At 48.4% G+C, this 14,729-nt stretch overlaps 1 protein-coding gene across 1 annotated transcript in view; it reads right to left on the bottom strand.

Moving 5' to 3' along the window:
• Positions 1–14,729, bottom strand: part of CFAP47 (cilia and flagella associated protein 47) — a gene marked incomplete at both ends in the record, with an annotated part of 442,463 nt that overhangs the window by 424,115 nt on the left and 3,619 nt on the right. Inside the window, one exon of the mRNA XM_081081612.1 lies at positions 11,749–11,900. Within this exon, the coding sequence (XP_080937738.1) occupies positions 11,749–11,900 (152 nt within the window). The remainder of the gene's footprint in view (positions 1–11,748; positions 11,901–14,729) is intronic.

Raw genomic sequence — 14,729 nt, 5'->3', positions numbered from 1 at the left:
ATTACAGTAAATCTATTTCTATACATATTTATATACATACTGCATACACATGTTCATTGTACATATACATATATACATGTGTAAATTGCATACAAATTTATACACACAGTTAATTGCTGGTGATCAGTATAAAACTGCTAAGCATAAAAATGTAATATATTAAGCCCTGGCTGGTATGGCTCCGTTGGCTGGAGTGTCATCTTATGCACCAAAAGGTTGCAGGTTCAATTCCCAATCAGGGCACATAGGAGAGGCAACCAATCAATGTTTCTCTCTCTCGTTTTCCCTTCTCTCTCTAAAAATAAAATAATGTAAAACATTATGAAAGGATGCAATTGGGAGAAATGGAATGGAAATACAAATTTGAAGAGAAAACATGCGGTAAAATTTTCAACAATTTACAAATTACTGCTGTTTCCAATTTTACTGGACACATCTGAAAGAGGCATGTAATTATTTTATAGAACATTTTTTATATACTTACATCTTTGCAAGTATTGAAACTCATAATGAAAAACCTTTGAAAAGTTTAAATATGCAAGAGGGACATAGTTTTTAGAAATACATGAAAAAAAAAAAGGGTTCAAAGTTACTGATTATATCATTTCTCTACTGGAGCACTTTGGAAACACCAGATAATACAAACACCTGATTTTCAGACCAGAACATTTTTCCATGTTCCTCCCCACTAAGTAGGACTAGAAATGCTAGAAATGGTGCAAAAGGCAAGCACAGAAGAATAGTGAAAGTTGGTGAGAAGGTAGAACTGGTTGGTTTGGGACTGAGGATTGGAGGAAAAACACAAAAATCCAAGTTAAAGCTCTGATATTGAAATGGTGAAAATTAAAAAGCACTGACAGCAACAAATGCCAGTGAAGATGCAGAAAAGTAGGTTACTCATATATTGCTCACTGAAATGTAAAATGATACAGCCATTCTGAAAAACAATTTGGAACTTATTTTTTAAACTAAACATGCAACTACCAAATGACCTAGCATATGAAAATGAAAATTTATTTTCACACAAAACTTGTACATGAATGTTCATAGCAGTTTTATTTGTAATAGCCAAAAATTGGAATCAGCCCTGACACATTTCAACAGGTCAATGGTTAATCAGTGGTATACTAATACCATGCATTAGTATTCAAGAATAAAAAGGAGAACCAAGATGGCAGTGAAGGTAAATGCCAGTACTTACCAGTTCCTACAAACACATCAAAATTACAAGTACTAAATTACAGAACAACCACCATTCAGAACTACCTGAAAGCTGACTGAATGGAAGTCCGACAACTAGAGAAATAAAGAAGAAAGCACATGGAGACTGGTAAGAGGGGCAGAATCGTGGAATGGTCTGGTCTGACATCGATGTGTGGTGTTTTTCTTTAATTGGGAGGACTATCTCAGCTGTGAAGGCCTCCTGTGAGGAGCAAGGGGTCAAAGCCCCACACCAAATGCCCAGCCCAGGCTTCCAGAGCTTGGGAGAGAAATCTCCATAACTTCAAGCTGTAAAAACCAGCAGGGATTACAGCTGAGTGATAAGGATGCTGCTGAAGAACCAGGCAGTTCCCCTAAAAGGGCCAGTGCACAAACTTACACAGAATTACTCCTCCTGAGATCCAGTGCTAGGGTAGCAATTTGGAGGTATCCAGAGACTTACAGGTAGGACTGAATTGTCTGGCATCAGAGCAAGAACTTGGGAGTGACATTCTTCTAGACAGGCATGTTAGCAGAGGTCACTATTCCTATGCTGTGACCTCCCCCACCACAGAGCTGACTGGCAACCACACCTCAGTTTCAATCAACCTGACTCACACTGTTCACTCCATCCTGGAGATTCCCTGAGACCCCCCACCCCATTCAATTTGCAACCCCACTCAAACTATTTGCAGCGACTTTTCCATATGAACAGTCTATCCTGGCTCAGGCTTCAGACTTTCCTAAAATCTCTCAAACAAACAACAGCTCCTGTCACTGTGCCCCATAACTCTTAATAAGAGGCCCAAGCCCAGGCACTGGCAGCAGTCTGCCTTGCTTCACAGCTTGGCCTAGCCCAGTGGTCGGCAAACTGGAGCTCGCGAGCCACATGCAGCTCTTTGGCCCCTTAAGTGTGGCTCTTCCACAAAATACCACGTGTGGGCGCGCACGTACAGTGCAATTGAAACTTCATGGCCCATGTGCAGTAGTCGGTTTTCAGCCTGGGCGAGTCTATTTTTAAGAAGTACTGTTGATATTTGGCTCTGTTGACTAATGAGTTTGCCAACCACTGGCCTAGCCAGAGCATTTCCAAGCCCGACACAAGTAGCAGCCATCAGCAGATCTCTCTGTAGCTCCTGTTGGGCAGTTGCTGACTTTGTACCTCTCGGGAGGCCCCAGAGCTGGTGCACCCAGTGGACAGCTTCAGACCATACCAGATTACAACTCTATATATCCATGAGCGACACACTCAAAGGGCAGACTCAGTGAGTACCAAAGCCACACTGAAGCAAGTCCTACTCATAGGGGTGTCTCCTTCACAGCAGCTCTTCCAATGATGATTGCTATTTGCTGGTCCTCACAGCCCATTGGCCTGAAGGTCAATTCCTCCCAGTGACACCAACAGTAATCAAAGCTCAACTACAACAAGATTGCACACAGCCCACATAGGGGCATACATATAATGCCTAACTCAGGTGACTGGGGAAGCTGAGCCATTGGGCCCTAAAGGACACCTATTATACAAGGGCACTCTACCAATTCCAGAAGACTGAGCAGCTCAAAGTGCTATGAATACATAAAACAAACAAAAGGAAGCAGCCAAAATGTGGACACAAAGAAACATGTCACAAATAAAAGAACAGAAGAAAACTCCAGAAGAAAAACTAAGTGAAATGAAAGCAAACAAACTACAGTGGGGCCTTGACTTACGAGTTTCCCGACTAACGAGTTTTTTGAGATACCAGCTGTCTCTCAGCCGATTTTTTGCACTGAGTTGATAGAGTAATTTGAGTTAACAAGCTCCTTAATGAGCTCGGTCTCAGAACAAATTAAACTCGTAAGTCAAGGCCCCACTGTACTAGACACAGAGTTCAAAACTATTGTTGAACTGGTAGGAGACGGGCTTCAGAGACTCTTCATGGAGACACACTTCAGGGACTCACTCAAAGGAGCAGGCCCCAGGTTATTTTAAGACACATGCTTTCATTATTGCTGGTGTCCCTCAGCCTTGCCCTACCTCATCAAAATGCTTGCTAAAGATACAGATACCTAGAACCAATATGGCGGCGTAGGGAGTAGACCTATGCATGCTGCCTCCCACAACATCATTGAAACTACCAACTATAAGACAAACAACCACCATTCAGAACCATGGGGAAGTTGGCCCAGTGGAAGTTCTACAACTAGAAGGAAAGAAAGAAGCGCAGTGAGACTGAGTAGGAGATACAGAGGCGCCAAAAACAGAGGTACAGTCATGCGCCAGGCAGGCTGCAACTGGATGCACGGTTTTTTTCAATCGGAAGGGGTTACGAACTCTCGAATCCTCTGGGCTTTCTCAGGGCGGGTCTCTGAGTCCCCAGACTCCAAGGGGAGAGGCAGCACGGCCTTACAGCAGTCGGAAAGTGAGAGAGGTTCTGGTGCACAGCTGCTCGCCGGCACTGGGGGATGCCAAGTCCCAGAGTCCCAGAGAGGTGAGGAGCCGCGGAGACACCGCCATTGCTATTTGCTCCGCCCTGGCAGCTCCCTGAGACCCCACCCTACTCAATTTACATTCCCATCCAGGCTGTGCCAGAGGCACAAGAGGAAACACCTGTGCTTTAACAAACTCTCAAATCCACTGAGCTGGTTCGGGCGGGATCATGAGGCCCCAGACCCCACGGGGAGAGGTGGCACGGCCTTGCAGCAGTCGGAAAGTGAGGGAGGCTCTGGCGCACAGCTGCTCGCCAGCACTGGGGGACTCGAAGTCCCGGAGTCCCGGAGAGGTGAGGCGCTGCGGAGACGCCGCCATTGCTATTTGCTCCGCCCTGGCGACTCCCTGAGACCCAGCCCTAATCAATTTACATCCCCATCCAAGCTGTGCCAGGGGCACAAAAAGACCCAACTGCGCTTTTGCATCCTAACCCAACAAATTGCAGACTTCAACTCCTCGCACCCATGGGAGACACACTCAAGAAGCAGACCCAGGAGAACCAAGATGGCGGTGTAAGGAACAGACCTGTGCGTGCTGCCTCCCACAACAACATCCAAACTACCAACTATAGGACAAACAGCTATCATACGGAACCATGGGAAAGCTGGCCCAGTGGAAGCTCTACAACTGGAAGGAAAGAAAGAAGAGCATTGAGACTGAGTAGAATGTGCAGAGACACCAAGTACAGAGCCCAACCCAACAAACTGCAGATTTCAACTCCTCGCATAGAAAGAAGAGCATTGAGACTGAGTAGGATGTGCAGAGGCACCAAGTACAGAGCCCAACTCAGCAGGCTGCAGATTTCGGCTCCTCGCATCCGGGAGGGACACGCTCGGGGGGCGGAGTCGAGTTCGGGGGAGGCCGGGGCCGGGCCCGGCTGGGCCGGCTATGTGGAACTGCCGTACCAGCAGGTGCACAAGCACGTCCACCAGTTCCAGTCTTGCGTGGGACGCTGGAGGACGGCAGACGGGCAGTCTGTGCACTTGGTGGAGGGTGAAGTCCGAGCAGGCGTGCCAGATGTTCAGCCACCAGGAATGCCTGGAGATTTTGTCTGGCGGGGAACTGCCTGGCAGGGGACAGTGTGCCAAACTTCATGTTGCCCCGGTGAGGCCGGGATGGCCCCAGTGAGGCTGGGATGGCCCCAGTGAGGTCGGGACGGCCACGGTGAGGTTGAGACAGCCCGGTGAGGTTGGGACAGCTCCGGCGAGGTCGGGACGGCCCCGGTGAGGTCGAGACGGCCCCCGTGAGGCCAAAACAGCAGCGGTGAGGTTGGGACAACCCCGGTGAGGTTGAAACGGCCCCGGTGAGGTCGGGACAGCCCCGGTGAGGTTGAAACAGCCCCGGTGAGGTTGGGACGGCCCTGGTGAGGTTGAAACGGTCCCGGTGAGGTCGAGACAGCCCAGGTGAGGCCGAAATGGCCCCAGTGAGGTTGGGACAGTCCTGGTGAGGTCAAGATGGTCCCGGTGAGGTCGGGATGGCCCCGGTGAGGTCGGGACGGCCCCGGTGAGGCTGGGATGGCTCTGGTGAGGTCGGGACGGCCCAGGTGAGGTTGGGACGGCCCTGGTGAGGCTGGGATGGCTCCGGTGAGGTCGGGACAGCCCCGGTGAGGTTGGGATGGCCCTGGTGAGGCCGAAAGAGCCCTGGTGAGGTCAAGATGGCCCCGATGAGGTTGAAACAGCCCCAGTGAGGCCAAGATGGCCCCGGTGAGGCTGGGATAACCCCGGTTAGGTTTAAACAGTCCCGGTGAGGTCGAGACGGCCCAAGTGAGGCCAAAACAGCACCGGTGAGGTCGGGACGGTCCCGGTGAGGTTGAAACAGCCCCGGTGAGTTCGGGACGACCCCGGTGAGGTTGAAACGGCCCCGGTGAGGTCGGGACAGCCCCAGTGTGGTTGAAACAGCCCCGGTGAGGCTGGGACGGCCCTGTGAGGTTGAAATGGCCCCAGTGAGGTTGAGACAGCCCAGGTGAGGCCGAAATGGCCCCGGTGAGGTCAGGACGGCCTTGGTGAGGTTGAAACGGCCCCAGTGAGGTCGGGACGGCCCCGGTGAGGTTGAAACAGCCCCGGTGAGGCCGAGATGGCCCTGGTGAGGCTGGGATGACGCCGGTTAGGTTTAAACAGCCCCGGCAAGGTCAAAACAGCCCCGGTGAGGTTGGGACAGCCCCGGTGAGGTTGAAACGGCCCAGGTGATATAGGGATAGCCTCAGTGAGATAGGGATGGCCCCGGTGAGGTTGGGATGGACCCAGTGAGGTTGGGACAGCCCTGGTGAGGACAAAATGGCCCCGGTGAGGTATGGACGGCTCCAGTGAGGTTAGGACAGCCCTGGTGAGGTTGAAACAGATAATGGGAACCAGTATAGACTGATTAACTGGGGTAGATGCAGAGGCAGAGCAGCATTGAACAGACTGTCAAACTACAGTGGGAAGCCTGGGGAGGGTTTGGGGGGGGGTGGGTTAAGAGATCAACCGAAGGACTTATATGCATGTATATAAGAATAACCAATGGACACAAGACACTAGGGGGTAGGGGAGGCCGGGGGAATGTCGGGGGGGGGGGGGAGACATATGTAATACTCTTTGTAATACTTCAAGAAATAAAAATTATTTATATATAAAAAAAAGATACAGATACCAGGATCCACAAAAAAAAAACACCACTATTGTTATAAGAATGCTCATGGATTTTAATGAGAACTTCAAGGGACTTAATGAGACTTTCAAGGATCTCAGTGATAATTTCAAAGACATGAAAAAGGACAAGTCAGAAATTAAGCATACACTAAAATAAATAATAATTTACAGGGATTTGACATTAGAGTAGAAGATTCTGAGAATCAAATAAACAATTTGGAATAAAAGAAAGAAAAAACACCCAATCAGAAGAAAAAAGAATACAAATACTAGTATATGAAGATAATATAAGGAAACTGGGACAAATTCAAGCATACCAACATTCAAATTACGGAGGTGCCAGAAAGAGAAGAGAGACAGGACATTGAAAACATATTTTAAGAAATAATAACAGAAAACTTCCCCTCCCTGGTGAAAGAAACAGACTTAAAAGTCCAGGAAGTGCAGAGAGTCCCAAACAAGAGGAACCAAAGGAGACCCACACCAAGACACATCATAATGAAAATGCCAAGGGTTAAAGATAAAGGGAGAATCCTAAAAGCAGCAAGGGTAGGGCAGTTAGTTACCTACAAGGGAGCACCCATACAACTGTCAGCTGATTTCTCAACAGAAATTTTGTAGGCCAGAAAGGAGTGGCAAAATATGTTCAAAGTGATGAATAGCAAGGACCTACAACCAAGAGTACTCTACCCAGCACAGCTATCATTTAGATTTGAAGGTCAGATAAAGAGCTTTCCAGACAAGAGAAAGCTATAGAGGCTCATCACCACCAAAACAGTATTATCTGAAATGTTAAAGGGAATTCTTTAGAAGAGGAAAAGGAAGAGGGAAGAGAAGAAGAGATAAAAAATATGAACAAAATGGCAATAAACACATATATCTCAACAATTGAATCTAAAAATCAAAACATATGAACAAGAAATCTAATGAAAAATATAAACTGATTAATAAAATAGAACCAGAGGTATGGAAACATGAAACAGACTAATGAACCTCAGAGGGAAGAGTGGAAGGGGTGTGGGAAGATATTAACCAAATAACTTATCCTGTCTAATAAAGAGGGAATATGCTAATTGACCCTTAGGCCATCGCAAAGATGGCAGTGCCCACAGCCAATAAGGAGGGAATATGCTAATTGACTACCCCACCCTCAAAGATGGAGGCACCCACAGCCAATAAGGAGGGAATATGCTAATTGACTGCCACACCCTCAAAGATGGCTGCGCCCACAGCCACAAGATGGCCGACAGGTGAGGGCAGTTGTGGGCAACCAGGCCAGCAGAGGAGGGCAGTTAGGGGTGACCAGGACGGCAGAGGGGCAACCAGGCCAGCAGGGGAACAGTTAGGCGTTGATCAGGCTGGCAGGGGAGTGGTTAGGGGGTGATCAGGCTGGCAGGCAGAAGTGGTTAGGGGCAATCAGGCAGGCAGGCAGGCAAGCGGTTGGGAACCAGCAGTCCTGGATTGTGAAAGGGATCTCCAACTGCCAGTTTAGGCCCGATCCCACATGGATCAGGCCTAAGCTGGCAGTCAGACATCCCCCATGGGGTCGCAGATTGGAGAGGGTGCAGGCTGGGCTGAGGGACACCCCCCCCCCCAATGCACGAATTTCATACCCTGGGCCTCTAGTATGTATATATGTATATATTCATCACCTATGGACACAGACCAAAGGTGAAGGCCTGGGGCAGGGCAGTAACCAGGTGAGGGGATCAATGGAAAGTAAAAAGGGGGATATCTGTAATTCTCTCAACAATAAAGATTTTTAAAAAGAATAAACAGAGGCAAGCTATTGATATATTCAACAACTTGGTTATATCTCCTGGGAATTTTGCTGTGAAAAAAAGTCAATCCAAAAAAGTTATACAACATATTTGAGACGAAAAAAATTTTAGAAATGGAAGACAGATTAGACAATTCCAGTTGAGGGATGGTGCTTGTGAGTTAGAGGGAGTTGGTTGTGATTATAAAAAGTAACAGGAGGAGGCCCTAGCCAGTTTTGCTCAGTGGTTAGAGTGTTGGCCTGACCTGTGAAGGGTCTTAGGTTTGATTAGCAGTCAAGGGCACAGACCAGGGTTGCAGGTTCAATCCCTGGCTGCAGTCAGGGCATGTGGAGGAGGCAACCAATTGATGGGTCTCTTTCACATAGATGTCTCTCTTTCTCTCTCTCCCCTCCTACCTCCCTTCCACTCTCTAAAAATCAATGGAAAAAAATATCTTTGGGTGAGGATCAACAATTTTTTTAAGTAAAAGGAGATATCCTTGTGGTATTGGAACTACTCAGTATCATATATATATATATATATATATATATATATATATATATATATACATATATATATATATATATATCCTATCTAATAAAAGAGAAACATGGTAATTAGCCGTAACCTCACTACCCTTCCCATTGGCTAATCAGGGCGATATGCAAATTAACTGCAAACCAAGATGGCGGCCGGCAGCCAGGCAACTGACACGAACAGGAGGCTTGCTTGCTCCAGTGACGAAGGAAGCCAAGGTTCCCCGCCTGCCACTGCTGGGCTCTGAGCTGCACTCTAAGAAACACTGTTGCAAATATAGAAGCTAAACAAAACCCAGAAACCTGCTTTCAGATGGCCGGGATTTCAGAGCAGAGGTCACAACAAAGTTTCAAATACAGAAGGTAAACAAAGCCCAGAAACCTGCTTTCAGCAGCCGAGGTCTCACAGCTAAAGCCAGCTCTCAGCTCCAGTGACAGCCATAGATGGTAAATAAATCCCAGAATTGTAAAAAAGGAAAAAAGGAGAGGTTGGGAGCTTCAGTCACCCGCCAGCCTGAAAACGGCCCTCAGCCCCTCACCCAGACTGGCCAGGCACCCCAGTGGGGACCCCCACCCTGAAGGGGGTGTGACCAGCTGCAAACAGCCATCATCCCCTCATCCAGGCTGGCCAGGCACCCAATCAGGAGCCCCACCCTTATCCAGGACACCCTTCAGGGCAAACCACCGCCCCCCCCACCCCCCCGTGCACCAGGCCTCTATCCTATATAGTAAAAGGGTAATATGCCTCCCAGCACCGGGATCAGTGGAGCTACGAGGCCTCCCGGCCAGAGATCAGCATATCCAGAAAGCCTCCAAAATCTGGGATCAGCAGAGCCACGAGGCCTCCTGGCACTGGGATCAGCGGAGCCACGAGGCCTCCTAGCACTGGGATCAGCGGAGCCACGAGGCCTCCTGGCCCCTGGAGCAGCGTGACAGGGGGCAGCGCCCAAACCCCCTGATCGCCCTGTGGCTCTGTGTGTGACAGGGGGCGGGGCCACAACCACCCTATCTGCCCTGCTCTGTTCCTGAAAGGGGAAGGCGCCCCAACCCCCTGATCGGCCCTGCTCTGTGTGTGACAGGGTACGGAGTCCCAATCCCCCTGATGGGCCCTGCTCTGTTCGTGACAGGGGGCAGCGCCCCAACCCCCTGATCGGCCGGCTCTGTATGTGACAGGGATGGCACCACAACCCCCTGATTCACCCTGCTCTGTGCGTGACAGGGGGTGGCACCGCAACTTCCCCATTGACCCTGCCTTGAGTGTGACAGGGGCGGCACCCCAACCCCCCAATCGGCCCTACCCTGAGCGTGACTGAAGGTGGCATCGCAACCTCCTGATCCGCCCTGCTCTGTGCATGACAGGGGGCGGCGCCCCAACTCCTTAATCGGCCCTGCTCTGAGCCCGACCAGGAGCTGCAGGGCAGGCACCTAGGGATTGGGACAGCCCTCTGCCACCCAAGAGCAAGCCTAAGCCAGCAGGTCGTTATCTCCCGAGGGGTCCCAGACTGTGAGAGGGCACAAGTGGGGCTGAGGGACACACCCCCCCCCCCCGACAGTGTACAAATTTTTGTGTACCGGGCCTCTAGTATATATATATTATTGATTTTTTACAGAGAGCAAAGGGAGGGATAGAGAGTCAGAAGCATCGATAAGAGAGAAACATCAATCAGCCGCCTCCTGCACACCTCCTACTGGGGATGTGCCTGCAACCAAGGTACATGCCCTTGACCGGAATTGAACCTGGGACCCCTCAGTCTGCAGGCTGACGCTCCATCCACTGAGCCAAACCGGTCAGGGCGGAACTACTCAGTATCTTGAATGTGGTAGTAGATATAAAATCCTACACAGTTAAAAAATAGTATAGAATTTAAAAGCTTATACATACACATACACACACAGGAGTTTAAGTCAAGCTGTGGCAATCTGAATACAGGAGATAGATTGTTCGATGTAAATTTTCTAGTTCTATTATCTTATTGTTTTTGCAAAATGTTACCATTGAGGGAAATGCACAAGGAATTATTTCTTATAATTGCATATTTATCCTCAATCAACTGCATTTGTAAAAAAAAGAAAAGAAAAAAGAAATACAGCAGCAAGCTCGCCTACTACTTCTCCCTTCAGCACTGTTCATCACACTTTAATGGGGCAGCACTGTCCTTATATTGCAACTCTGGTTAGCAGCTGGCCTCTGATGAGAGAGGGCATGCTATGGGAATAAGACAAAATCCATTTTCAAAGGCAGAAGTATCTTCAACACTCCTCTCCATATACAGCACAAGCAAGCAAATCTGAATGCTAGTCATAGGTATGTCAATATGCAGAATGGACCCAAAGTGGCCCTACTTAAAATAAAATACAAAATGTAACTTAAATATTTGTAATAGGTTAATAGGTTGTCTATTGTCTAACGTGTATCGACTGTTTGATTCCTATGCAGAATGGGATGATATACAAAATCAGAAATTCTCAACAACGCAGAGAACCAAAATAATTGCAGATCTAAATTTGGTTTAGAAAAATACAAAAACACAAGGGAAAAAATAAAATGGCATATTCTAATACCAACATCATATTAATATTTCAATATTAATTCTGCAGCTGGTAGACAAATGTAGCTTTCTTTTTTCTTCTTCTTTTTTTATATATTTTTATTGATTTCAGAGAGGAAGGGAGAGGGAGAGAGAGATAGGAACATCAATGGTAAGAGAGAATCAGTGATCGACTGCCTCCAACTGGGGATCGAGCCCACAACCCAGCATATGCCCTAACCAGGAATTGAACCTAAGACCTCCTGGTTCATAGGTCAATGCTCAACCAGTGTATACAACTGCCAGGCTAGAGCTTTCTTTACTAAATCTTTCTGTCTATAGGTACCAAAAAAATATAGGGGAAATAAAATAGGATGTGAGATCAAGAAAAAAAGAATACATGCAATTGTTAAATGTTTTTAAGTTATCTTAATAAAAATATACCAGCAAACTAGTCATTTGTTTTAAATCACAATTTGCTAAACATTTGTCTAGTAAGTTCAGCTGTAAGGAAACTATAAATACAACAACCCCTTTTAGCCAGGGAATATAATGAATATTACTTTAACCCTAATTTTTATTTGAAGAGTGTTCAAAATGTCAGTATGAAATGTGAAGCATACATACCCAATAAGAGGGACCTCTATTGCTTTGTTTCCTACTGCAATAAATAGTTGGTCAGAAATATTTTCATTTTTATTAGGATGATATTCCACCACAGCTGTCATCTGAAGTCCAGAAGCAATTTCTTTATCCATACTTGGCAAAACCAGTTTGAACTTCAATGGGAGAAAAAAATCAAATTACATGTCTTAACTCCTAATAAGGAATAATGTGAACAACTATAGTTAGGTATATACATTATTTCAAGAGCTATATCAAGACACTAGAGGCCCAGTGCACGACTGCACTAGGGGGCTTGAGGGGGATCCCTCAGCCCAGCTTTTGGCTGAGCAGCGCTCCCCCTATAGGAGCACACTGACCACCAGGGGGCAGCTCCTGCATTGAGCGTCTGCCTCCTGGTGGTCAGTGCACTTCATAGCGACTGGTCATTCTGCCGTTCAATCAATTTGCATATTAGGGTTGTATTATATAGGACTAGTGGCCCAGTGCACAAAATTTTTGCACAGGGGGTTGGGGGGGGCCGGTGATCCCACAGGGATCGGGCCTAAACCGGCAGTCGGACAACCCTCTCGCAATCTGCTACTGCTGGCTCCTAACCACTCACCTGCCTGCCTGCCTGATCGCCCCTAACTGCCTCTGCCTGCCTGCCTGCCTGATCACCCCTAACTGCCTCTGCCTGCCTGCCTGATCACCCCTAACCTCTCTGCCTGCTTGCCTGATTGCACCTAACTGCCTCTGCCTGCCTGATCGCCCCTAACTTCCCTCCCCTGCCGGCCTGATCTCGCCCCCAACTGCACTCCCCTGCAGGCCTGATCTTGCCCCCAGTGGCCCTACCCTGCCGGCCTGATCTCCCCCGCAACTGCCCTCTCTGCCTCGGCCCCCACCACCATGGCTTTGTCCTGAAGGAAGTCCTACGTCCAGAAGATGGCCTGTCGACCCAGTCTAATTAGCATATCACCCTTTTATTAGTATAGACTAGAGGCCGGGTGCACAAAATTCATGCACTTGGGGGGTGGTTCCCTCAGCCTGGCCTGCGCCCTCTTGCAGTTTGAGAGCCCTCAGAGGAAGTCTGACTGATGGCTTAGGCCCACTCCCCTAAGCCGGCAGTGGGACATCCTTAGTGATGCCGCAGAGGCAGGAGAGTTTCCTGCCACCACCACTGTGCTTGCCAGTCGTAAGCCCGGCTTCTGGCTGAGTGGTGCTCCCCCTGTGGGAACACACTGACCACCAGGGGGCAGCTCCTGCGTTGAGTGGAATCGGGCTGAAACCAGCTCTCTGACATCCCCCGAGGGGTCCCAGATTGCGAGAGGTCACAGGCCAGGCCAAGGGACCCCACTGGTGCATGATTGGAGCCGAGGAAGGATGTGAGAGGTGGGCCAGCAGGGGACAGATTGTGGGAGGGCTCCAGGGCATGTCCAGCCAATCTCGCTCAGTCCTGATTGGCCAGACCCCAGCAGCAAGCTAACCTACTGGTTGGAGCATCTGCCCCCTGGTGGTCAGTGCATATCATAGCAACTTGTAGGCTGGTCAACTGTCTGCCCCCTAGTGATCAGTGCATGTCATAGCGAGCAGTTGAGCGGCCTTAGCATATTATGCTTTGATTGATTGAACAGACGACTGGACAACTGGGCACATAGCTTTTATTATATAGGATAGATTATATAGGATAGGGTTGCTTAAATTGGGGGGGGAGTCTTTTTCAGCAGAAGGAGATGCTCTTGGCAGACAAAAATATATAATCCCTATATCTGGACTGATAACCAGCCATATGCACTATACTGCCAAACCAGTCATTAAAAAATTGAACCACTTTCTTACACCTTACACCAGTGGTCCTCAACCTTCCTATTGCCGTGACCCTTTAATACAGTTCATCATGGTGTGGTGACCTCCAATTTCATTGTTACAAATTGAACATAATTAAAGCATAGTGATTAATCACAAAAACAATATGTAATTATATGTATTTTCCGATGGTCTTAGGCAACCCCTGTGAAAGGGTCATTCGACCCCCAAAGGGGTCATGACCCACAGGTTGAGAACCACTGCCTTACACCAAACAGCTGTTGCCCTTAAAACCCCTCCTCAGCTCTCACCTTAGCTCTGCCTTCGCAGTTCACCCAGATTAGGTTCTGACTGGTCAGTTTCTATGCCAGTCTGCATCAAAAGCTCTGCCTCCTAGGCAGCCATTGGCTCCTCCCAGTTCACCCAGATTTGGTTCTGATTGGTCAGTTTCTATGCCAGTGTCAAAAGCTCCGCCTTCTAGGCAGCCATTGGCTCCTTGCACTTCACCCAGATTTGGTTTTGATTGGTCAGTTTCTATGCCAGTCAGCATCTCCAGGCCTATCTCTGGGCCTGATCAGAGAGGCAGGGCTGATCAGCAGCCCCCGCAGAGGCCCAGAGAGAAACAGAGGTGCGGCTGCTAGCGAAGCCCAGTGAGAAAGAGAGAGGCAACGGCTAATCAACAGCTGCCACGGAGGCTTCGGATCAGACCCTGTCTCTCTCTTCGGGACTCTCTCTGGGCCTGATCTGCAGCCTCCTCTCGGCAGTCAGTGCTGGGTCGCTGCTCCCCCAGCAGTGGCAGTCAGTAGTGGTTCGCCCTGGCAACCCAGTACTGACTGCAGGATTGACTTCTGGTCAGTCAAGCCTTCGGTTGTTACAGACCCTTAGTTTTTATATGTTAGGGTAGGTAATATTGCTTCCGTAAAGGGAAAGACTTACTGACTATATTTATACCTTTCAGATTCTAGATCAGTGATTCTCAATCTTCTGTTCCTTTAAATACAGTTCATCAAGTTGTGACCCAACCATAAAATTATTTTCGTTGCTACTTCATCACTGTAATGTTGCTACTGTTATGAATCGTAATGTAAATATCTGATATTCAGGATGGTCTTAGGCGACCCCTGTGAAAGGGTCGCTTGACCCCCAAAGGGGTCCTGACCCACAGGTTGAGAACTGCTGTTCTAGATCCTTCCAATATG

This window comes from Myotis nattereri (assembly GCF_964212035.1).
Source record: "Myotis nattereri genome assembly, chromosome: X".
In the NCBI taxonomy this organism is placed as follows: domain Eukaryota; kingdom Metazoa; phylum Chordata; class Mammalia; order Chiroptera; family Vespertilionidae; genus Myotis; species Myotis nattereri.
This window is presented reverse-complemented; position numbering and strand designations above follow the sequence as displayed.